Source organism: Prunus avium, chromosome 3, assembly GCF_965620075.1.
Source record: "Prunus avium chromosome 3, drPruAviu1.hap1.1, whole genome shotgun sequence".
Taxonomy (NCBI): Eukaryota; Viridiplantae; Streptophyta; class Magnoliopsida; order Rosales; family Rosaceae; genus Prunus; species Prunus avium.
Window position 1 is genome coordinate 12,550,404 of NC_142286.1, and position 22,837 is coordinate 12,573,240.

Genomic DNA, 22,837 nt, shown 5'->3' on the forward strand with positions numbered 1-22,837 from the left:
GGAGAAATAGAGTTTTTAAGAAGTACAAGATTATTGGTGATAGATATACTCACTGCCCATTAGGGATATCTCAAGATGTTTGGTCTAAATTGGTTGACCACTGGTTGCAGACGGCATGGCAGGTAAAAATTCAATTTAAAATAATATTGTTATGATTGGCTAGTGTATGCTTTGGTTTATTTGTAGATGCCTTATATGTTCACTAAGTTGATATTAGGTTATGTTTCTTTTACTTTTTTTCATGTAGGATAAAAGTAAAAGAAACAAGTCTAATATGGCGAAATCCACAATTGTGCATACCACAGGTTCTGTTCCAATGGAAAAGTATAGAAAACATGAGGTAAAAATATCCATTTGGTTGTTGCATTGTTGATTGCTCCTTTTGTGGTTATATCTAAATTTGGTCATAACAAACTTCATTATTTAAATCTTAATAGCTTGATCTAACTGGAATTGAACCTAGTCCAATTGATTGTTTCAAAAAGTTCCATGTAAGTAAGCCTAAGAATGGAGGAGAAGAAAGTTGGCCAAGTGAAAAGGCTAAAGAACTTTTTGTATGTTGCCCCCTTTGTTTATCATTTTCTTGTTTTTGATTACATGACATTTTTTTATATCCATGTTTACATTTCTAATATTTCTTTGAAGGAAAAAATGGAGAATAAAAAGGCTACTGCGATGGAGGAAGAGAATGCAGTAAATGATTGGGATATATACAAGGAGGTTCTTGGTGGGCCAAGTCACGGTCGTATCCTTGGTTTAGGTGGTGGCTATAGTATAAAAGATGTGTATCCCTCAGATGACCAAGGTTGTAATAAACGTATATGCTTAGAACGTGAAGAAGAGCATGAGAAATTAAAGGAGGAAGTGAAGGACTTGAGAAATGTGGTGTATGAATTGAAAGATCTAGTTCAAAGTATGAGGGAAAACAACTCAAATATTTATGCACGCTCAAGACAATCTGCTTCAATGGTGAACTCTTTTCTTCTCTTTTCAATATTTTGCTCACTATTAAATATTGTATTTGTTATTTTTATTCTCAATTGACTTATTATGTCTTATTAATTATTATCTTTTATTCGACAGAACAATGAAGAAAGTTGTTCAAATGCTCACCTCAAAGACGAGTAGTGCAACATCATTTTTATTTTGCTACAATATATAGTTTGAATCTCAAGGTTTTGATATATTTGCAGATTGCTTATATGTTTTAAGGATGATGGGGATTGTTTATGTTTTAACTATCTTGATAATTTTAATTAATGCTTAAAATTTTAGTACAATATGGTGTCATATGATTTTTTTGTTACCAATTAAATATGGATAATTAGAAACCTATTTCTAGAAAATATTGTAATTCAAATTTATTTTTATTAATTTTTTTTATATAAAATAATTACATTTTTCGACCGCATTTCCCTCTTGGTAATGTATATTTCCAACAAACTCTTAATCATCGGAAATACTTTCCGACAATAATTGCCTATTTCTGACAACATTCCCCACGACTTAATCGGGTCGGAACAATTACATTTCAGACCACTTGTTCGTTGAAAATATTTGTCGACAAGATTGATCTATTTGCGACAAACTTTGCGACGACTAAATGTGGTTGGAAATATATATATCCGACGTAACTTTTCTATCGGAAATATTTTGTTATACTCATTTCTGACGAGATATTACATATTTTCCACAAACTCTTTTGGTCGGTAATGATAATTGTGACGAAATCTAGCCCTCGCAAATAATATATCATTGTTGAAAAAAGTATTTCCGGCAACATTCTTTGGTCGCAAATATGAATTTGCAAAACCAAGAAATCTCGATAATAAAAAACTCTTTCCGAAAATCTTATAAGTAATTGCGACCACATGTACGGGTCGAAAATAAATATACATGGTCGTTTTAAAAATTCATTTCCGATAGAAATTTAAGCAATAGCTATGAAATATAAGCGTCAGAAATACATTATTTCCAACGAAATGGTCGGAAAAGAAGTATTTCCAACCATCGTTTTACCGACGACTTTCAACGGACTTTTGCAGTCGAAAAAAGGTATTTCCGACGGTAAAAGGCTTGTTTCAATGACAAAATGCCCTCGCTAAAGGCATTCCGTTTTGTAGTGCACGGGAATACGGCAAATCTCCAAAAACTAGGATACAATACGTCATGAATACGACAATTAAAATTTTATATTAAAATATAATAATAACAATATATATAATTTAAAGCATATTTTAATTAACATAAAAATTCAAATTCATCAACCAAATTCAAAATTAAACTTTAGAAAAATAAAATAAAAACAGAAGTTTCAATCAACTACAATATTTATAATGTCTTCCCCGGTAAATAAAGCAACCTCCAATGATGGTTCATCAAGAGAAAGGTTAGCAATTTCAAGCATCTCAACACCTTCTTCACCCAAGCTATCAAATCCATCTCCTCCAATATCTCACATTTGAGTAACACCTTCTTTGTAGCTTGGGCTCTTCCTTGATAAGAGACAAAGATTATTATGCACAAATACCAAGTCTTCAACTCTTTGGGGTATTAACTTGTTTTTTCTGAAAGAGTGAATGAAACTATATGTACTCCATAGCTATGGATTGGAGAGTTGGTGTTGACGCTCCATGAACAATCCACCACACCATTGGTTCCATGTGAAACCTATCATTCATAGCATCAATAGCTCCAAAGTCATTTAAGCACATTGAAAAAGAGGCATACTCCACATTGATATCTCTTCTAGCTCGGTCATCTAAAAAGTATTTCTCAAGACACTTTTTTCTTTCCCTCGTAATCTCGACATCTTGGTGTGGAGCAACACGGCTAGGATCCTCTTGCAAGCATTCTGGACTTTAAAACCTAAAAGTAAAGTGTGATATTATTTTATTAAATTATCACAATATGAAAAGTAAATTTTAAATCTTTTAAAAGGAAAGAAGCACATAATACTTACCTAGGATTTAAAGAATGTGCCAAACAATGGAGTGGTGTGCTACACTTAGTCCATCGCTCCACTAAAATGTGATACACCACATCAAAAAAGTTGCTTTGTTCATGCAGTTGTTTGTGTTCTTTTCTATAGATAGCTGCCTTCACCTTCTCTATCATGATATCCCACCACTCATAAACCAAGTGAAGAGAAGGTTTATCTGTGTTAGCCATTCTAATCATCTCATATATAGAAGCTGTAAAGGAAAGTATATAATCAATATTATCCCAAAAGTATTCATCCAATATCTTTTCCTTCACTACTCTTGCTTTTCCAACATCATCCTCTTTATATAAAGACCAATTTGTACTAATCACCATTTGTTGTAGACCTTCCTTTACTTCCTTAAATCTTCTAATCATCACAAGTGTAGAGGCAAATCTTGTTTCAGCAATGGAGAGCATCTTCAATTTGCAGTGGTCCTTATACATAACCAATCTCATATTATGGTTCACAATAAAAAAAAATTGCATTCAAACATAGTAATTTTAACATACTTCCACAATGGTGAACAATTATGGAGCATGCAATTTAAGCAATTGCTATGTTTGAATGCAATTGTTTGAATGCAGTTGGTGTTGAATTATTATTTTTGAATGCAATTGCAATTCAAAAAATTTACCACAATGGAGAATGATCATCTACCTCGATTTCATTATTCTCAGTAGGATTAACATTAGCACTTGCATTATTATCCGGATGACTCAAAATCAAATTGCTCTTCACGTTGGGGGGGGTTGATTATGTAATAGATGACATGTACCTGCAAGTTCACATGGGATAGCTACAAGTTCACATGTGATAGCTAAGGACAAGGTATCAGACAAGAAATATAATAATAAATGTGTAAAGTGTTGGTCACATAAGGACAAAAAAAGAGTTGGACCAGAACACATATTAGAGAGAGAAGCGTGAACATACCGACGACCACACCAAAAACATAAATCAGAGAGAGAAGTGTGAGAAACAAAACCAAAATTCGCGAACAATCCCACCACCACAACCACACCAGATGAATTCAAGAACATGGGCTTCTATATTTATTTATGGGTTAAGAAGAAGAAGAAGAATTGATGGGTGGCGGTCGGCTTTGCTTCTTTATTTATATGAAGAAGAATAAGATCTGCAGGAAAAGATCTTCAAAGTTTCAAAAGAGGTAAGGCAAACATCTCGTGTTGTTCAAGACTTTGAATTTGTGTCAAATTCTAATTTTTCCCAAATTTTTTTTCCTAAAACGTATCCTAAAATTGGGAGACCTGTATCTATCTTGTCAGATACACGTATCCTTACGTCATTGACCATATCCGTTGACTCGGATGCGTATCCCACGTGTATCTGTGGGTATCCACTGCATATCGGACATGGGATACGCTAGTCGAGGTGCAAATCAGAAGGAATTAAAAAAAAAGGGTTGCAATGCAGTAGCGCACTTGCAGGCAAGAGAAAAAAGCTGCACCACTCAAATAGAGTTTGAAAATGCACAACAACTAAATGAAAAAAAGGAAGAGCAAACAAGATTATAACACTTGGAGTGTGGAAGAGAGTAGAATGTTGTTGCAACTTATGGTTGATTCTGCATCCCGTGGATGGCGTGATGCTAATAGGATGTTAAGCAAGGCAATTGTAGAAACCAAAATACTCCCCAAGATTAATGAAAAACTTAGGTGTCACAAAACCTATTCTCAATATCAGAGTCTGTTGAAATACTTTAAAAGAGAATACCAACAATATTCACAGCTTATCCGTCACAGCCCTAAGTTTGGGTGGGATCCAACCACAAAGAAATTCACTGCTCCTGAAGAAACTTGGAAAGACTACTTTAAGGATAGGTTATTAAATTTTCTTTAAATAATTCTATTTGGTAACTTGAATACATAATTCAGTTAAATAATTATTATTTTATTATTTTTGTTATAGTCCTACCCAAAACACACAAGTATTCAAACAAAAACTTGTGCGGACTATGAGGATCTGCAAATTGTAATTGGGAATGCAACTACTATTGGAAGAAACTCATTAGGATTGGGTGATGATACTAATGCAAGAACTTGTAGGGTGGAAGATAGGCATGTTGGAATAAAGGACTTTGTTTTTTATTATGAAAGTTAGGCCTTTATACCAAATCATAAAGAACCACCACACCAAGATCCACAACTCGAACATTCTTCTTCATCCTAACCCTTTCTGGCCACTAATTGGGAAGGTCCCTCAGAAAGCTCAAGCCAGAGGAAACAAACTATAACAGATTTGGAAGTGAATGCTATCTCAAATGAGAACACCCAACAAGCTATGGGAAGAATTAGCCTTAGCATTGATTCAATTGCTACGGACTTCTGGGGAGTCCATAACCTATTGGCAAAAGGGAGAGAGAGAGAGAGAGAGAGAGAGAGAGAGAGAGAGAGCAACAGAGTTATATGTGGGATGCCATTAAGGAGACCTCAAATTTAGATGAGCGTGCTCGTTATAAAGCGCTTTTTTGTTGTTGAATACTAACACAAAAAAGGATGCATTTTTTAAAATGTCCCCTGAGGAGCGCTCAAATTGGATATCCTACAATTTGGAATGAGTAGTTTTTTTTAGAGTTTTTGGGAATGACTGGTTTATTTGGAATGATTGGTTTTTGGGATTGTTTTTTGGTTGATAATGCATAAGGATTTTTGGACTATTTGTTTTGTTTATCAAACATTGTTGTTTATGTTTAAATACTTCTATTGGTTATTAAATAATTGATGATGAATACATTGTTGTTTTGCTTTTCTGAATCCTTGGTTTCTTGGAATCTCATTTTATTTCTAGACTATCTTGTAAAATATTTATTGCTTAATATGTTTTAGCTCCAGTGTATATGTGTGACTTGCAATTTGTATGTTGTAGCTCCAGTGCATATGTGACTTTATTATTAATTGTGTTTGTAATTTGTTTATCATTTTATTTAGGCAGTATCAATATATATAATGGAGGTAGAAGAAATTAGGAGGCAAGAAATTAAGGAGGACGAAGAAATTTATGAAACAATTTGGAATTTATTAATGGCGATTCAAGCAGTAGCTCATGCGTTGAATGAGATTATCATGCATAGTGAAAATATTGAACGTCCATTAACCCGGCGACCAATTACTATGAAAGGATATAATTATATACATCATGTATTGAATGACGATCCAGAGGATTTCTTACAAAGGTATAGAATGTATCCTGATGTGTTTCAAAAGTTATGCAGTATTATTAGAGAAAAAAACACTCTTACAAAATACAAGATTCATTTGTGTAGAAGAAAGGCTTGCAACATTTTTGCTTATTGTGGGTCAAAATAATAGATATTGTCTAGTACGTGATACATTTGGCCGATCCCACTTCACTGCTAGTAAAAATTTTAACAGAGTTTTAAAGGCCTTGAACACAATAGCATCAGAGATGCTATCCAAACCTGGATATGCAGTACCAGCTAAAATAAGGGAAAGTACAAGGTTTTACCCACACTTTAAGGTAAATGTGTTGTTTGGTGCAACTTGTTTTATTCAAATTGTTATATGTTTAATAATATCTTTTAAACTTTTGGGTTTATTTCAGGATTGTATATGAGCTATTGATGGCACACATATTCCAGCAATGGTAACAGGACGCGACGTAAGCAACTATCATAATCATCACGGTACAATATCACAAAATGTATTAACAGCTTGTAACTTTGATTTGGAATTCATATATGTCCTTAATGGGTGGGAGGGCTCAGCTCATGATTCAAGAGTACTACATGATGCTTTAACAAGGAGGAATGGACTTAAAGTGCCACAAGGTATTTTTTAATTTTTAATTTTTTCATTTATAGTTTACATTAGGTCGTACATTGGATACTAAAATATGTGTAATCTATTATCAGGTAAATTTTCTTAGTAGATTGTGGATTTCCAAATCGATGCCAATTTTTGGCTCCATTTCGAGGTGTTCGATATCATCTCCAAGAGTTTGGTGGTCAAGATCGTGAACCTGCAAATGAAGTTGAGTTGTTCCATCTTCGTCATGCGTCCTTGAGGAATGTCATTGAGAGGATATTTGGTATATTTAAATCACGATTCACAATTTTCAAATCCGCACCTCCATTCCCATATACGACACAAACAGAGCTAGTGTTAGCTTCTGTAGGACTACACAACTTTCTTTGAAGAGAGTGTAGATCTAACGAATTTCCTGTTGAATTGGAGAATGAATCTTCTTTATCTTCATCGTTACCGGTTAATGAAGGGAATCCTAAACTAGATTTCCAAACACAAGAACAACAACGACAAAATGCTAATGAATGGAGAGTTGGTATAGCTTTGAATATGTGGAGAGACGCCGAGCACAATGACAACAATGAGAATTAAGGATAATAAATGAATGTTAAATATTTTCCTAAACTTTGCTTTCAAATTTGTTATACATTTTGTCACTATATTTCTTGTGAATTTCTTATGAATTTTGCTTTTTGTTAAACATAATTTTTTTTATGAATTTTGCTTTTTGTTACAAGAATATCATTCATGATTACTATGTTTAACCAAACTATCTGGTCAAAAATCACTAGGGAAGAGAGTTTATGTATTTGAAGTCTTCAGTAACCACAAGGAAAAACAAACATATAAAGAAAGATTTGAAGTTTCTTCTGAAATCATGTAGCTATTGCACCATACTTTTTATACAAAGTGCCAAACAAGAGAGCAATTAGAAACAAATTTCCTAAAGAAAGAGAGCACCACTTACTGCTCGGCGGGAAGCAAACATCGCTTCTTGGCTTTTTGATTGTCAAGGTAAGGATGCCAAAGTTAGCATTCGTCTAAAGAAATATGTTAAAGAAATTATGGAAGTTTGGAATAAAAGCCATACAATCTTATAATAAAATTATACATAACTCTTCTCAAGTCTATGGGAAATCTAAAAGTTCCATAGAGTTCCATGAAATTTGGCACATACAAAAATTCTTTTAAAATGCTGTAGAATCCTAATTGAATACACCCCCCTTTATTTCCTCAATTTGTAACTTTAATTTCCCATTTTGCAAGTTTATTTCCACAATTTTTAAACAAAAAGTCGTTAGTCAACGAGTTTGGGCTAGGGGTGGGCTCCATTTTGCCACATTAGCAGTTCAGATTCGTGGGTAGAAAGCCACGTGTGTGAAATGACTAAAACACCCTTGCCACATCATCAAAATTGATGAAGTTTGGATGGATATGACAGTATGGGCAACATGGAACACCAAACTTGGTCAATACTCAATAGGGTTTGATAAATAAAAAATTTTAAAAATCTTCTGTCGATAGGATAAAATGGGTCATTTTGGCTTCCAAGAAACAAAGTAAAATTTGACCATACTTTCACGATAAATAAGTCTTTTGATAATAACCCTCAATATGGATAGTGGAAAAACATGTAGTTTACCCAAAAAGTATTTTCGTTTTGTTTAATCAAATTTAAACACGTGGAGGCTGGAATGGAAAGGAAGGCCAATGAACTGTCTTACGTTTCTTGGACCTCTCTCCTTCATATTTCTTTTGTGTTCCGTGTCTTGGTCCGTAGGTTATTATTTCTTCTAGTACCTTTATAAGCAAAGCCAAAACCGAATTGGGGTTTATGCGTAATCCATGACTTCTCAAGCTTTTTGGCTTCTGGGTATATACATCATCTGATTCATCTCTCACAATTCACAACAAGTAAGTTCTCAAACTTCAATTTCCATACTGACCATCAAATTTATTTTGATGTATACTTGATCATGATTACAAAAGCGTTTCTGTGCCCTGATCATGCGAGCTGTTTTTTCATTTGCATATTTGGTTTTCCTTGTTTCATGTATATGATCAGTTTGTTGCGACTTAGGTTTTGTGAAAAGCTTTTGTATCACTATATGGTTCTGGGCCTGTGATGTGAAATTGTTGTGTGATAGCTGAAACTACTGTATAGTTCTCACCAATCTTGATAATCAAATTCAAGAGTTGCGCTTTTGTTTTTGGCCCCTGTACGAAGATAGCTGGAAAATCATATAAATGAGCTACTTTTATTAGTTTCCTGGCTCTGTATCCTCTGATTCTCTCTCTCTCTCTCTCTCTCTCTCTCTCTCTCTCTCTCTCTCTCTGGGGTGACTTTCTGCATTATGAGAGACGAATGGTAAATTAATTGTATCTGGGTTCAATTAATTGTAAACGGATTGGTAAATTAATTGAACATTTTACTCTAGGTGGGTTCAATTAATTTTAATTGTAGATAGATTGCTTTGCATTTCAAGTTAAGGATCGTTAATGCTATTGCTTCCTGAAATAGGTTTTGGTTTTCTATTTTATTTGATTATTTATTATGTCTCTCAAATACTAGGCCTTTGGTTTTGCTTCTAAAGTAATTATAGGATGCTAAGACTTCCAGTCATATAATGATAGGATTTTCCATGGAAAAAAATTTATTGTCCTATACTCTATCCATGTATATGCAAGTCTTCCATGTTGGTTGTGTTTTGGGCTGTTGTCCAGTCAATCATTTTTAACTTCTATTTCATCAAGGCATTCATGTGACATACCCATCAAACCTTATGATATGATGCCTAATGTTAGTCCTTGTTTGAGGTGATGTGCAGATGGTAATTGGAGAAAGTTACTGTTCTAATCAGTTGGTTTGTTTGTCTGATTTGTTCAGTTCACCAACAGAAACTATGACATTGTTTCCATGTAGCACACTGATAATGATTTTGGCTGAGACTGGGTGTAACTCTACTAAAATTGATTTTTTATAAACAACCTAGTGTAATTTTGAGAGACAGAAAACATCCAGGAATCAACTAGACTTGAAATCTTTAAAGCTACCATAGACATATAGCATAAGCTAGAATGCTGGTGTATTGCTTTATTGCCTATTAGGTCTTTCCTGGTAAAGTTTTTGTCTTTTCGTAGGTATCATACAGAGCCAGAATGTCTCATTTGTTCCATAATAGGCGATTTAGTGTTTCAGAGATATTTCTTGCAGCTCTGGTAATAATTTATTCATTAAATATTTATATCCAAAGGCCATAACTCTCTGTATGCGTTCACACAAATGCTTGAGTATGCAAATTTTATCTTTCCCTTCAGCTGGTGTCCAGAGTGACTAATGGCTGCGTTTTTGGAGAGGAGAGAAGGGGAGGGGGGATATATGAAATTCTTAATTTAGCATTTATTTGATGTTTGCACCTCCATGCAATATGAAAGCACAACAGAATTAGTGTGCTTTTTGAAGTGGAATCTTTTTTTGCATTACAGAGTTTGAACGTAAAGGGCAAGCATTACCTGAACTTGGTACGGGAGATATTTATTAAATTTGTTTCTGTGTTGGAAGATCTTGATTATCAACAGTTAAACAAGAAGTGTGTTGCAGTGCATCTGTATTGTGATTCTTTTTATTTTTACGAATTAGACCATGTTATGGTGTTTGCCTTTGTTAGGTTCCCCTTTTGGGATATTAAATAATAGCTTTTTGTTAATTGATAATAGATCTCACTGTTGGAATCTTTGGGTATCATCTGTTACAAAAAATTCTGTACTTTTGTTAAAGACATTCAAAATGGCTTTTTTCAATAATTTTTAAATATATTTAAGTCAATGGCACACACTTAACAGCAGAAAGAACAAATTCAATAGCACCAGAAAAATCGTGCGCCATTTTGGTATAATATTTCTGTTTGAATGCTATGTACATTTTCCCGTAGCTAGAAGCTTATAATTTACTGAAAAACATTTTATGGGTCCTTTGCTTCTTCTTCAGATAAGAGTCATTTTTATGTATTCGTGTGAGCTTCTTCTAAATTTCATATGATTTCTTGCAGATGAATGCCAATTTGATATAAGAATTCATTACCGGAACTACAAAATAGCAGAAGATACACCTATTCTGTAAAGTTTAATTCATGATCACTATGGATGTAAATGGTATAACCTGGGTTGGGGGTGTATATGAGAAATTCGAATCTATGTGCTTGGAGGTGGAAGAAAATATGTACCAGGTAAGCCCTTTGAAGTTATTAGTCTTTTTCTGTCCACAGGATTCCTAAGATAAGGTCCTCATCTATATAAATGGAATGTTTGCCATAGACTGCTGATCTGGAGGTGTTAATTCATAAGTTTACAATTATTTCTTCGTCTTCATCCTCCTTTCAGCACTTATTGACATCTTTTTGTTGCCTGTATTGTTCTTTATACTGGTTATTTATTTTACAACTATATCTATGATCATCTGTTTCAGTGACCTATGCCAAATACGGCTTTATGTGATTTTTTGTTCATCTGAGACAGTAGTCATGTTAATTTTATTCTTGAGTTGCTCTAATGGTTTCCTTTCCCATTAACCGATATTCTTGCTCATTCTTTTATTTGGGACAGGATACAGTCAAATTTGTTGAGAATCAGGTACAGACTGTTGGTGCAAGTGTTAAAAAGTTTTATGCTGATGTAATGCAAGATTTGCTCCCTGACTCTTTGATAGATCCAGAGAAGATGTCAGCCTGTGGTTTCCCTGTCGAAAATATTTTTGATGTTGATAATTCTAAAAGTTCAAGGATTACCAAGAAAGAAGAACCTATAAAGGCTAATGTTGAACACTTAAATAGGGATTCAGAGGTGATATCTTCTGTTAAGAATAAGGATGTGGACCATAAACCATCCTTCCGTGAACAACACATGTATGACTATCGCACGCAATCTGCAGAGAGTTGTGCGGAAGAAGCATGCTTGGACTTGTACTCAAGACAAGACCATGATGGGAATATGTTTAACAATACAAACTTGGCTGTCAAAGAGAATCCAACGAAGCACAGATGTCCACAGGTGATTCCTCCTGCTGAAAAGGATTTGAGTGGACAATCATCATCCTGCCATGAAACCCGTAAAGGTTCATGCGAGCATATAGATGCATTTATAACCCCTTCTATCGATGAAGGTATGGCATATGACTCCACTAGGGAAGGTCGTGTGATTGCAAATGCAAGCCAATGTACTGCTGATGTTTCAATTGGCTGCCGCTCATCTGATATGATTGTTTTGGATAAGTCGGATGCAAAAGAATGGAATGAAATATTAGATTCATCCTTTGGTGGCTTATCATTAGAACCAAATGGTAACTACTTTTGGACCCTGTAAAAGTGTATTGTTTTTCACCAACCTTGATGCTTGTTCACTTTTGATTACGGGTTTGGCAGCTGCAGACATTTGTTTCATCAATGGGGTGGTTTCTCTGGTAGGATCCTCTCCAAGTGGACAAGTACAGTGTGAGAGATATGCTGAAAAGGAGGTCTCAGCGTCTCATCCTGGTACCACTGAGTACATCTCATTCTGATGCACATTAACCTTCTTGTTCTTGTTATTGAGTTGAGGCAAGATTTTGTTGATGTCGGTTTTAGATTGACAATTGATTAATGAAAAGTGATTGTGAAGATAATAACTCTGACATAATGATGGAGATATTTTTCTCAACTCTGGACCATTATAGATTTATGTTCATGTGGGATCCAGATTTTATATGGGTCCATGATAATCTGAAATCTCTTTTGTACATGTGAATTTGTATACTTCACTTATTTGGGTTTTCTAGATTGTGTACTGGTTCATGATAATTTGAATGTTCTTTTGTACATGTAGTAAGTAGTAACTGATGACTGCAAATTTTTCAGGGGGATCACATGACTCCACTTTGGATGCGATTGAGAGTAATATTGTTGTTGTACAAGAAATGGAAACCATTCAACAATCTGCCAAGGCGAAACTTGAGGAGACTTGTGTGATGGTGACTGGTGAGGATGTTCATTTTGTTCCTCACATGGAAGGCAAGCGTAGGCCTTACAAGGTACACTCTCCATCCCTCCCACGCCTTCTTCTCCCTACTTTCGCTGGCTTTAATTGAGACTTCTTTTCTAGAAAAAACTTCAGAAAGCCTTTTCCTCAAGAATGAGGTCTGCAAGGAAGCAAGAATATGAGCAGCTTGCATTATGGTATGGGGATGATGCAAAATCAAATTTGGAAAGTGAAGACGGTGTACTTCATTCTATTACTATGGAGGAGACGAAGAAATCACCATCTCATGAATTTTGTGAATCTGAATGGGAGATTCTGTAGGTACCCTTGTAAAAAGCTTGTGTAAATAAACCGCCTCACCGCAGCCTCCCCTTGCTGGTTATGGTGCTGTCCAAAATTCCTAGCTTAGGATAAAATGTGTACCGAAGTGGGTAAAATCCCCAACGATCTACTGCTCTACCGGGGAGTATATTAACAATCATGTAGTCTCCCTAAGATAAAGTGCTTGGAAATGTTATTTATATTTTAAATGGGACCAAGCCAATTGAGACGTACCTTTGTAGTCAGCATTGTTAATATATTGGCCTACTATTATGCATGGTTAAACTATTGTTTGCGCTGCTATGTTGTCTTTTTTGCGGTTTTCTGGTGTTGTCTTTTTTTTATTTTATTTTATTTTCTGTGTTGAATTTGTGAATGGAATCTGTTGAACTTGCGTAACTGGTTCAACTAAGTGCCTAGAGGGGAGAACAACTTATTCAAGTTAGAGTTATTATGGTTACTGTGTGGTGCTAACATCTTCTTCATGGTTTTTGTACTGATGGCAAGCAACTTATTGATATGCTTGTTCATTAATGTCTTTAGGACTTTATTGAATTCAAACACATCATAGAGATAAGATCCTAACGCTGAAGATAGTGATTTTCTTTTCTTTAATTTTTTCTCTGCCTTTTCTAAAGAACATACAGAGCTTTTGCATCCATACGGAAGCCGAATAACTTATATGATTTAGTGTACTTGATTTTTGTAAAAATGTGGTCTGAGATTTTAGATTGCCTGCCAGTTTAATTTAGACAGGCTACTAGGTCATGCTGATTTATGGCACCTACTCAAAACTCAGAGGGGATGCCGCACCTACAGGGCTTGCCAGCTTCTTAAGTTAACAGTTAAACTTAAATTTAGGTACCTTTTCTGTACATTCATCCTCTCTTATAAGTCCCTTCTCTTATAACTCTGTTGAAGGAACGAAGTATACAAAGTCTACTAACACTCATGACAGATCAAACAAGCAGGTCTTACGAGCTAAGAATGACTTCGGAAGTGTCCAAGAGCAACGAAGCATACAATAGCCTGTTCCAGGTATCTGGCAGGCCAGGCAGACACCAGTGGCTGCAATCAGCAGAGGACTCTGGTCGTCTTTGTTGCATAGCTAACTGCTTCCACTGTTTTGTCTTGTAAATCATTGGGTGTGCATCTCTTCGATACTGAGACAGCTTTGTAATGTTCAGGTACGTCACCGGGGTCTTCATGCACTGCATTGTTCTCTCAACGGCTTCTATAATTTTTCTTGGAAATGTTGTTTCATAGGAATCGTCCATGATGGGTTGAGTTTTGTTGTAGCACCAAAGCTTTCCCTTGTGCTCTGGTGAAATGCTCCGGAAGAAGACTCTGGTTTTGGTCACATCCACATTTTGATCAATCCAATGTGCCCAGGTATTCATAGCCTTCTCAAATGCTGATTCAATCTCCATATTCTCCACCGTTTTCCCCTCATATTGAAACAAATCCCACCTGAAAATCTGACATCCATTAGACAAACTCTATGATAAATATTCATTGATTTTCTTTAGTAGAGAAAAAAAAGAACAAAGAAGACTTACGCTTTGATCTTTCCACGGTGCACCCACCAGTGACCGGTGTTGAATACCATAACGTCTGCCCCGACCCACTTCTTGGCTGAGGTAGCAACTCTGTCAAGCCTAAGAATTCTAGCACCACTCTCTTGGTTAATTTCTAGCTGCATTAGAAATGGGCTCCAGTAGAACTCAACAGAACAGTTATACTCCTGCAGTAATATAGAACCAACCAACCAAGAGTCTCACAGTTAAAAGGGGTTCACTAGGAGAAAGATTCTACAACTAGAAGCATTTTGAAACCGACCTTTGCTGTGAAGACCTTGTAGATGCCACTTTCCACATCAACTTGGGCTTGAGAGGGAGGGAGAGCTGAGTAAAGTAGACAAGCTAGAGATTCCCACTGGTTTCTGTTGAGAGAGTCCCCAACTACTATCACTCTCTTTCCTCTAAGTCTCTCTAACATGTCTGTTCCATTAAACCTTCAACCATAACAACCTTGTTTACATATATTTTGATGCAACAAAGCAAAATGTAACAATATTATTAACACATACTTGTGTTAATTAATCAATTAGCTCACCTTGGAATTTTACACCCCTTGGCCTCCCAACTCCATTTCTCATACATGAAATCTGCCCTTCCATTCCTTTGGCAGCTGACTTGGTCGCTAAGAAATGGACACTGAGCTCCTTGGTAGAGAGGGCTTTGCTTTGGATCGTAAACCCATTTTCCATCAAATACATTGCATTTGTCTTCTTTATTTATCTGTTTCATGTGTTCCTTCAAGTCTGCTACTTGCAAGAGCTTCATGTTCGCATCTGATTCATTGGCCGGTAGTGTTGATTTTATGGCTATGTTCCCAAGAGTTGATAGGTTTACCCTGTCATGGCTGTGGTTGAGAAAGAATATCAGAATGATGCAGCTTATAAAGCTTGCAGCTGTGCACAGCCTCCATCCTTCACCAATGCAGGATATGGTGTCCATTGCAGCAGTAATTAAGCTCAAGACAGGTTTATGGTTTATGAAGTTGTTTGAAATATGACTTATAAGCAATTGGGGTAAAACTAATAATCACCAAAATTGATAAAATTTTGTAAGTTCTAATCAGTGGAACTGAGTGGTTACCAAAGCACGTTCAGAAGCAGTAGCAGGTACTTAATGGTTTAGGTGGAAGCTTTAGCTTCATGACGTTTCCACATTTGGTTGGGGGTGGAGTGGATATAACAACCAATTTTCTAAAACCATATTTTCTAGATGATGTTGATGTCTCCTCATGAATTTGTATTGGCCATTTGTCACTGGATGCCCTTGAGGCTAGATCATGAATGCATCTCTCCATTTGATCAATTTAAGGGAGTATTTTGTTTCTGTTTTTGACGCTCATGTGAATAATGGATATGGGATTTCTTTTCTGTGTTTGGTACACCTACTAATGGAATCAGGTTTTTACATGAGCTGCGCAATAAGTTTGAAATAATAGAATAATAGCGCAAGCAAGGGGCTTATAGCTCCAGTGATCAATAGCAGTTACTCAAGGGGCTTATAGCCCCAGTGGTCAATAGAAGTTACTTTGTACCTTAGTTCATGTGTTTGAATCTCTTTTTCCCAATGTCACTTATGTCAACAACAAACGTAGCTATCATTTACATTAGAGTTGGCTATTCATGTTAATGGGTTGTATTCGTATTGAATTAATAGATGTTATCTGCTTATAATCATGTCGTGTTCGAGTAGACTCATTTACAATTGTATAGAGTTCGGGTTGACCCAATGTGTCAAGTGAACGAAACAATTAACACTAACATTTCTACAATAAAAATCACTTAGTATCTCTAAATCAATGAAAACCCATGAAAACCCAAACTGATTAATTTTCAAGATATGACTTCACCACCTCTACTATCATTATATTATCATGGCTATCACCACCGTTGCTGCTACCACCACTACCACACCCCTACCACTGCAACTGTCGCCACCTCACTATCACCATGACCACAACCGCCACTGCTACACTCATTACTGCCACCACCCCCCACCAACTATACCACCAACACTGCTGCCGCCGCCATGTGACATGGTCATTACCGCCACTCTCTTAATGTCTCTACCATCCCCACCACCACGAAACTAACTACTTTAAAATCCATTAAAATTTTAATTGAATAAAATAATATATCTATCAAAATCTTTTTGGGGGAAGTAAAGATTTGTCAGGGCCTAAAATTAGTGTAGAATCAATTGAAATCCACAACTTTTTATTTACTTTAAAATCAATGAGTTTTTAAATACAACCCAACTTTTATGGAGTTTTTAAAGTCATGATTGGATACATCCAAATTTAGATAGACTTTAAAAAGTCTGGATTGAATACACCCATAATTTTATAGGCTTCTATAAAAATGTGATTGAATACACCTGGACTTTTAAACTTCTTTAAAATCTTTTCAATTCTCAATTAATCTTTTAAAAGTAATGTTTTATTTAATAACTAATATATCTGAGACTGAACATGTTAGGCCATCCTCAATGGTTGAGGCTCTAAAAGAGGTTGATAAAGCCTCATTTAGAGCTCTGATGGAATCTTTAGAACTTTAAAGGCATCACTCACACAACAGCAAGACTCTATATCCCGAATTCTATATTCTATATAAATTTATATAACGGTTATTTTTTATATTAAAAAAAGAAAAGAAGTTATTTTGCCTTCATGTATATTATGATATATTAGGTTTTTTTTTTGTGAACATGAAACCAAAAAATTCAAAATTTGGACAAAATATGAAAATCTTATCTATTATAAATAAATAAATAAATTTAAAAACCAAGCCTCATCCGTCAAAAAAACCCAAACTCAAACCTTATCTAGTAGCCTATCCCTTTCATTGGTCACATTAAATAAAAAAATAAAAGAAAAAGGAAGCAGCCATTGGTCAAGATGAGAGTATGAGGAGCTGCAGTCCCAAGGCAAATCATCAATAACACACATGGGTTGACAGTTTTTTCTCCATGCGGGCCCCATTCAGTTTCACAGGCTTCAACCATGAACCTAAATCTGGGTATAGCTCCGGTAGGGCTCAACCTTTCAAAACTGAACCACAAGGATGACTTTTTTTTTGCTTTGATTGCTATATATTGCAGCCCAACGGTGGTGCAGAGTCCTTTAGGGCCCCATTGGGGATGGCCTTTGTAGTCGGATAAAGAGGCATTGGTGGGCTGCGTAACACAAGATCAGCCCTCTTCTTCCTATATCTATCTCTTTCTCATCTCCTGTCAGCCGCTCTGCACTTCCAGCTAGCCGTCTCACAACCGTCTTCGCCGCCATCAGCCACCGTATCTCGCTCATCTTGTAGCCGTTTCGCAACTGAAACCCTAATCCAAAAAACCCAGGTAAGCTAAATTCTCATGAGATGAGACCCTGTGGTCATTTTCTGTTGTTTATGTTGCCTTCTTGTTATAATCAAAGCAAAGATATATAGATAGATGGTGCCACTCAAAGACATAGTACCAGCAGCACAGAACAACATAAACACAAGATTCATACTTTTTGGACAAAAGCATGAAGACGTCATCATCATCGGAAGGCCTTCACAAGACATGCCTGGCACTCGTGGCAGATGAGACGGTGGCAGTTCACTTCCAGCTGTGGGGAGACGAGTGCATTGCATTCGAGCCGGGCGACATCATACGCTTGAGCAATGGCATCTTCTCTTATAACAGGAACAGTCTTCTGCTCAGGGCAGGTAAGAGAGGCAAAATAGAAAAGGTTGGAGAATTCATGATTGCATTTGTTGAGACACCAAACATGAGTGTGATTCGTTGGGTTCCTGACCCCAACAACTCTAAGAAGTACATACAGGAGGCTGTGATTTCTCCACATTCACGTATATTTCCACCCAAATAGTGATCCTCAAGTTGTTCTTGTTGCTACTCTAACAGTTTAATTTGTCCATTTTAATGGGACTCGAAATGAGTTGTGAATGATTTTCGTTTTCATTTCTTGACGAAAGGATAGCGATTTCAAAGCAATCTTTCCTGGCATTCCAATAACATATTAGAATAAATTTAGAGAGGGAGAGAGAGAGTTTAATCATGACCCAATGGAAGCAATAGTAAAAACTAAAAAGAGTGAAAAGCAGAGGAATGGCAGTAAGCTTTCCATTATGTCTTGGTAATTTTATCATCCTTGTCATTATATATACATATCCAGTTTTTGTCTCTAATTATACACCCTATGCATGGTATCTAAATGTTAATTTTAAATACCCAAAAAAGAAATTAGCAATCCTAATTTCCTAAATCCCATCAAGCAATCATGCATGTTATCTGACTTATCAAATCGCACACTTGATCTTATGCACTCATTTTCTGTAGAAGATAAAAAGGACTAGCTAATATTCAAATATTTCAACTTAGAGTGACATTAATAATTAGTCAAATGACTAATTAACTATTTAGTAAATGTTTGATTGATGGTATCTCACTTTTGATCTCGTCCTTCACCATAGACTTTGTATCTGGGTAATGACCCACCACTACCCTCCGCAAGATCTTCAATATAACCTTCCTCTGTTACGCTCACAGGGTATGTGTGAACACCTTCCATGTCAACTAGGGGTGGGCATTGGAACCTCAAAATTGACGAATCGAATCGGTCTTAACATGTTCAATTCAGTTCGGTTTTATTATAATTTTTGGCTAAGAACCAAATTGAACCACATCGGACAAATAATTCGATTTTTGATTCCAATTCTAAGTGAAAACTGGACCGAATCGGACCATGTCCACCCCTAATCAACCACTTCTTTTCCACTGTAAGTTTTCCAGATATGGTCTCCTACAAAATGCATCGTTCACATGCATTCTAAGCTTCGGAGTTGGTTGAACAAATTCTTTGGTATGGTCTGTTTGTTTGTGACATCCAGTATGCTTCAATGTGACAATGTCCCCTCTGTTACCTAGTATTGGATTCGATTGGATAAGTCACTAAATATGGAATGTGTTGAAGGATGAAATCAAAGTAGTGGCGAATGATTTTTCATTTTGGGGGGGATTAGGAGGGATGTGTAGGTGTTGATATCCTACCATCTTGTGCGGATTAGATATGAGACAACTTTTCTTAATGAGTACTTAGAGCAAGTGCAACGCAAGCCATTCTGCCCTTGCAATAGGCCCCCCCAACGAGATTTGGACCTCCAGTGCGCAAAAGGCAGCTCGGGCAAGGCATGGGACCCACCAGCTCAAGCAAGCCCACAGGCAAAAATGGACTGGGCTATTGCCCTCAGGCTGCTGACGTCAGCATGATGTCATGCTGATGTTGATCAGTTCATAATTGTATATCATTTTGTACCCTTCTAGCTTATGATTTGGTTATGTTATTGAGTTAAACTTGTGCTTTTAATCCCTTTTCGATTTATCATTCAGTTCATTGGGCCATAGGTAGCAATGGTGGCTTTGGATAGAAAAAGATGCAAAATGGTGCAAAAACGAGCAGACTGAGTTAGCAATTTGTTTGGGCCTTAACTTCTTCCTCCCAACTTGTATTGGCCCAAATAATATGTGGTTGGAAAGAGGAGATTCTGAACTGCAAGATGGACTACTAAAACGTATCAATTGATGAAGCCAAGCCCAATCCATGGGCCCATCAAAATACACACCATGCTCAGGATTGCAGCTGCCAGCTATTAAGCCTTGTCACCTCCTTTAAGTCATGTGCCTCACCCCGGCTGTAACTGACTTTGGACCCAACATATTGAGTAAAGTAGGGAGACATTCCAGCTATGAAAGTCTAAAGGAGCAAAAACAAGGCATTGTGGGAAACATGTTTGGATAAATCAAGAAATACTTTCCAGGCTGCTGGTGGGATTACTTGGTACATGCTGGAGCTATTAAAGAGAAAGAATGTGCATGCATGTGAAGCAAAAAGAAAGGAAAGAAAAGAAATGAAGTCAATTCCAGTCTATTTTCAGCAGTCAACTTGCAAGGCCCAAAACGTACACTTGTATTGCTCAGATGGGAATACATTCTTCATAAAAGTTGTTCCAATGGTTGTCTATTATGACATATCCAAATTTGAGCCCCATTGGATATATATTGAAACCTCAGGCCTTCCTACACCAAGCCTGGTTCAGAAGAATCGTTTTTTTTTTCAACAACCAAAAGAAAACCACATGGGTTGGCAGCAAAAGGCAGCCACAATTGAACACCTTTAAAAATCCATGTGAAGAAAGCTTGAGGTGCAGCAGCAAAAGAAGTATGGGATAGAATTGATTCCAACCACACTAACATAGACAAGTTGAAGTGAGAGTTATGGATTGTATTAAAAGAGGAATGATGGTGTTGGAATTCATCATGATGTTCCTCCCTCTTAGCCCTATAAATAGAGAAGTCTTCAAGCTTCAAAACACTCCCATCAACCCCATACACTCTAGGTACACAGCATGGGATTCACAATCCCACACAATTCACCCCAGCCATCCTACACACTTCCATCATTCCATCAACACATCCAAAAATCATCCTCAAACATTCCCACAACCCCAAACACTCCAGCAATCAACCCAATACTCTAAACTGCCCCAAATCACCAAAACAGCTCCAGAAAACCTCCCTTCCATTTCCCTACGAATTTCCTATTTCTCAGCCATCACCACTCACCCAAACTCATCCCAAATCACCTACTAGCTGTCATACATCATTCTAGACGTGGGGAAGCTCTTGGAGAAGCATTAGACGTGGAGAAGTACTTAAAGAAGTCTTGGACACCACAAGAACTTCAGAAAAAGGGTTTTTCTACTCTTATTGCATTCCTTATGTTTTCTCATTTCTATCTAAGTTTCTTTTCCATTATGAGAAACTAATTTCATAACTAGGGCTTCAATGTAACCTAACATGAATATTCTGGGTTTATAAGTTTGAAGTTTGGAGTTTCAAGTTGGATTCATGATTCATGTTCTTATTCATTATGCTTATCAATTAATATGCTTGTTTGAATGATTGATCACCATTAGAACTTGTATGGTTTGAATTAAGAGTAGACACCATGCTTTAATTCGAATTGAACTATGATTAGGAAGAGTATGTATGGACATTCGACAACATGGATTAGATACATACTTGGTTGTTTAAATTGTTCTTCTATGTTTAATGGGTTCTTAATGCTTAATTTTAGGTTAGACAACAGATGATCAAATTAGGGAATTAGAAACACAAGGTTAGAACCAAACACCATGGCCTAATCATACTTTAGCTATAATCAATCTTTGAATATGAATTAGACTTGTTACTTGACTCCTTATAACCCAGAATTGAATTGTTATGGTGATTCGAATGCCCTAGTCTCCAAATCTGTTTTCCAGCTCTTAAAACCACTCTTTGTTACACTTACTTACTTTGCTTTTGTTTGCAATTTCATTTTGCTTCTTTTATTCAACCATCACAATCACTCTTGCTTTAATTTCTGTTTTAGACATAACCTCCTACTTTTTCTTGAATTTGGTAATCTAAGTACATAACTAATTTTAACTTCTCAGTCCTCGTGGGTACGACCTCGTACTTGTCTTGCTATACTACTAATTGCCCTATACAATTGCGAGTTAACATAATATTAACAACAAATTTTGGCGCCTGTTGGGTTCATTTTTACACATGATTTATCATGTTATTCACCCATTATTTTGAGTTAGTTCTTGACATTTTATAGCTTTTTACTTTCTTTTTGTGTTTTCATAAATTTTAACTTGGTTAGAATGAAAATGAGCTAAAAGTGCATTATTAGTTATAAATTCTGTTTTTGTTCACTTTCGTAGGTCAACTACTTGGCCTTGGATCAGCATGCTCCGGTGCTCGGATGAGGTGAAGATCTTCATGACACTTGTTCCAATGGATGTTAACTACAACATATCCAAATTTGAGCTCAATTGGACAAGTATAGCCCATCCAACCAATCTTACATGTTACAACGGCTCTGGAAATTTGTCTTGGGCCAGTTTTACCTCCATAATGTTATGTTGATTCTTCTTGTTACCATACCATTTGGTAACAAGAAATTACTTTGATTGAGTGTAATTTCTGAGACAAAGAGCATCTTTGTGAAGACAAAAACTCATCATGGCAAGGAGACAAGGAGGAAACAAAGTCAAAAGTACCATGATGAAAGGAGGAGAGAGATGAGAGCATAGAGAAGGCATCTTCCTTTAGGC

At 36.2% G+C, this 22,837-nt stretch overlaps 2 protein-coding genes and 2 pseudogenes across 3 annotated transcripts; 2 read left to right on the top strand and 2 right to left on the bottom strand.

Moving 5' to 3' along the window:
• Positions 1–2,314: 2,314 nt before the first annotated feature.
• On the bottom strand, positions 2,315–3,333 carry LOC148295652 (uncharacterized; annotated as a pseudogene).
• A 5,191-nt stretch (positions 3,334–8,524) lies between these two features.
• LOC110769071 (uncharacterized) lies at positions 8,525–13,422 on the top strand. Of its 2 annotated transcripts, XM_088250726.1 has the most exons (7): positions 8,535–8,685; positions 10,258–10,293; positions 10,821–10,997; positions 11,374–12,106; positions 12,189–12,299; positions 12,660–12,832; positions 12,904–13,422. In XM_088250726.1, the coding sequence occupies exons 3-7, from the start codon at positions 10,902–10,904 to the stop codon at positions 13,099–13,101; spliced, it is 1,311 nt and encodes a 436-aa protein (XP_088106852.1). In that variant the 5' UTR covers positions 8,535–8,685; positions 10,258–10,293; positions 10,821–10,901; the 3' UTR covers positions 13,102–13,422. The 2 variants fall into 2 exon arrangements, with proteins under 2 accessions (XP_021828664.1, XP_088106852.1); XM_021972972.2 differs by lacking the exon at positions 10,258–10,293 and having other exon boundaries at positions 8,525–8,685.
• A 451-nt stretch (positions 13,423–13,873) lies between these two features.
• Positions 13,874–15,923, bottom strand: LOC110769067 (protein trichome birefringence-like 42). The gene is made up of 4 exons (XM_088250727.1): positions 15,217–15,923; positions 14,941–15,115; positions 14,661–14,845; positions 13,874–14,571 (listed from the first exon to the last, which is right to left on the bottom strand). Exons 1-4 carry the CDS (start codon positions 15,618–15,620, stop codon positions 14,076–14,078), a joined length of 1,260 nt encoding a protein of 419 aa, XP_088106853.1. The 5' UTR covers positions 15,621–15,923; the 3' UTR covers positions 13,874–14,075.
• Positions 15,924–17,796: 1,873 nt separating this feature from the next.
• LOC110769078 (uncharacterized) lies at positions 17,797–18,632 on the top strand (annotated as a pseudogene).
• The last annotated feature ends 4,205 nt before the right edge of the window (positions 18,633–22,837 follow it).

Coding starts and splice junctions, on each gene's coding strand:
- LOC110769071 (XM_021972972.2), top strand. CDS start 10,902: ATGATCACTATGGATGTAAATGGTATAACCTGGGTTGGGGGTGTATAT. Junction 10,998..11,373: donor TGGAAGAAAATATGTACCAG/GTAAGCCCTTTG, acceptor TATTTGGGACAG/GATACAGTCAAATTTGTTGA. Junction 12,107..12,188: donor CTTATCATTAGAACCAAATG/GTAACTACTTTT, acceptor CGGGTTTGGCAG/CTGCAGACATTTGTTTCATC.
- LOC110769067 (XM_088250727.1), bottom strand. CDS start 15,620: ATGGACACCATATCCTGCATTGGTGAAGGATGGAGGCTGTGCACAGCT. Junction 14,846..14,940: donor ACAAGGTCTTCACAGCAAAG/GTCGGTTTCAAA, acceptor ATATTACTGCAG/GAGTATAACTGTTCTGTTGA. Junction 14,572..14,660: donor CACCGTGGAAAGATCAAAGC/GTAAGTCTTCTT, acceptor TCAGATTTTCAG/GTGGGATTTGTTTCAATATG.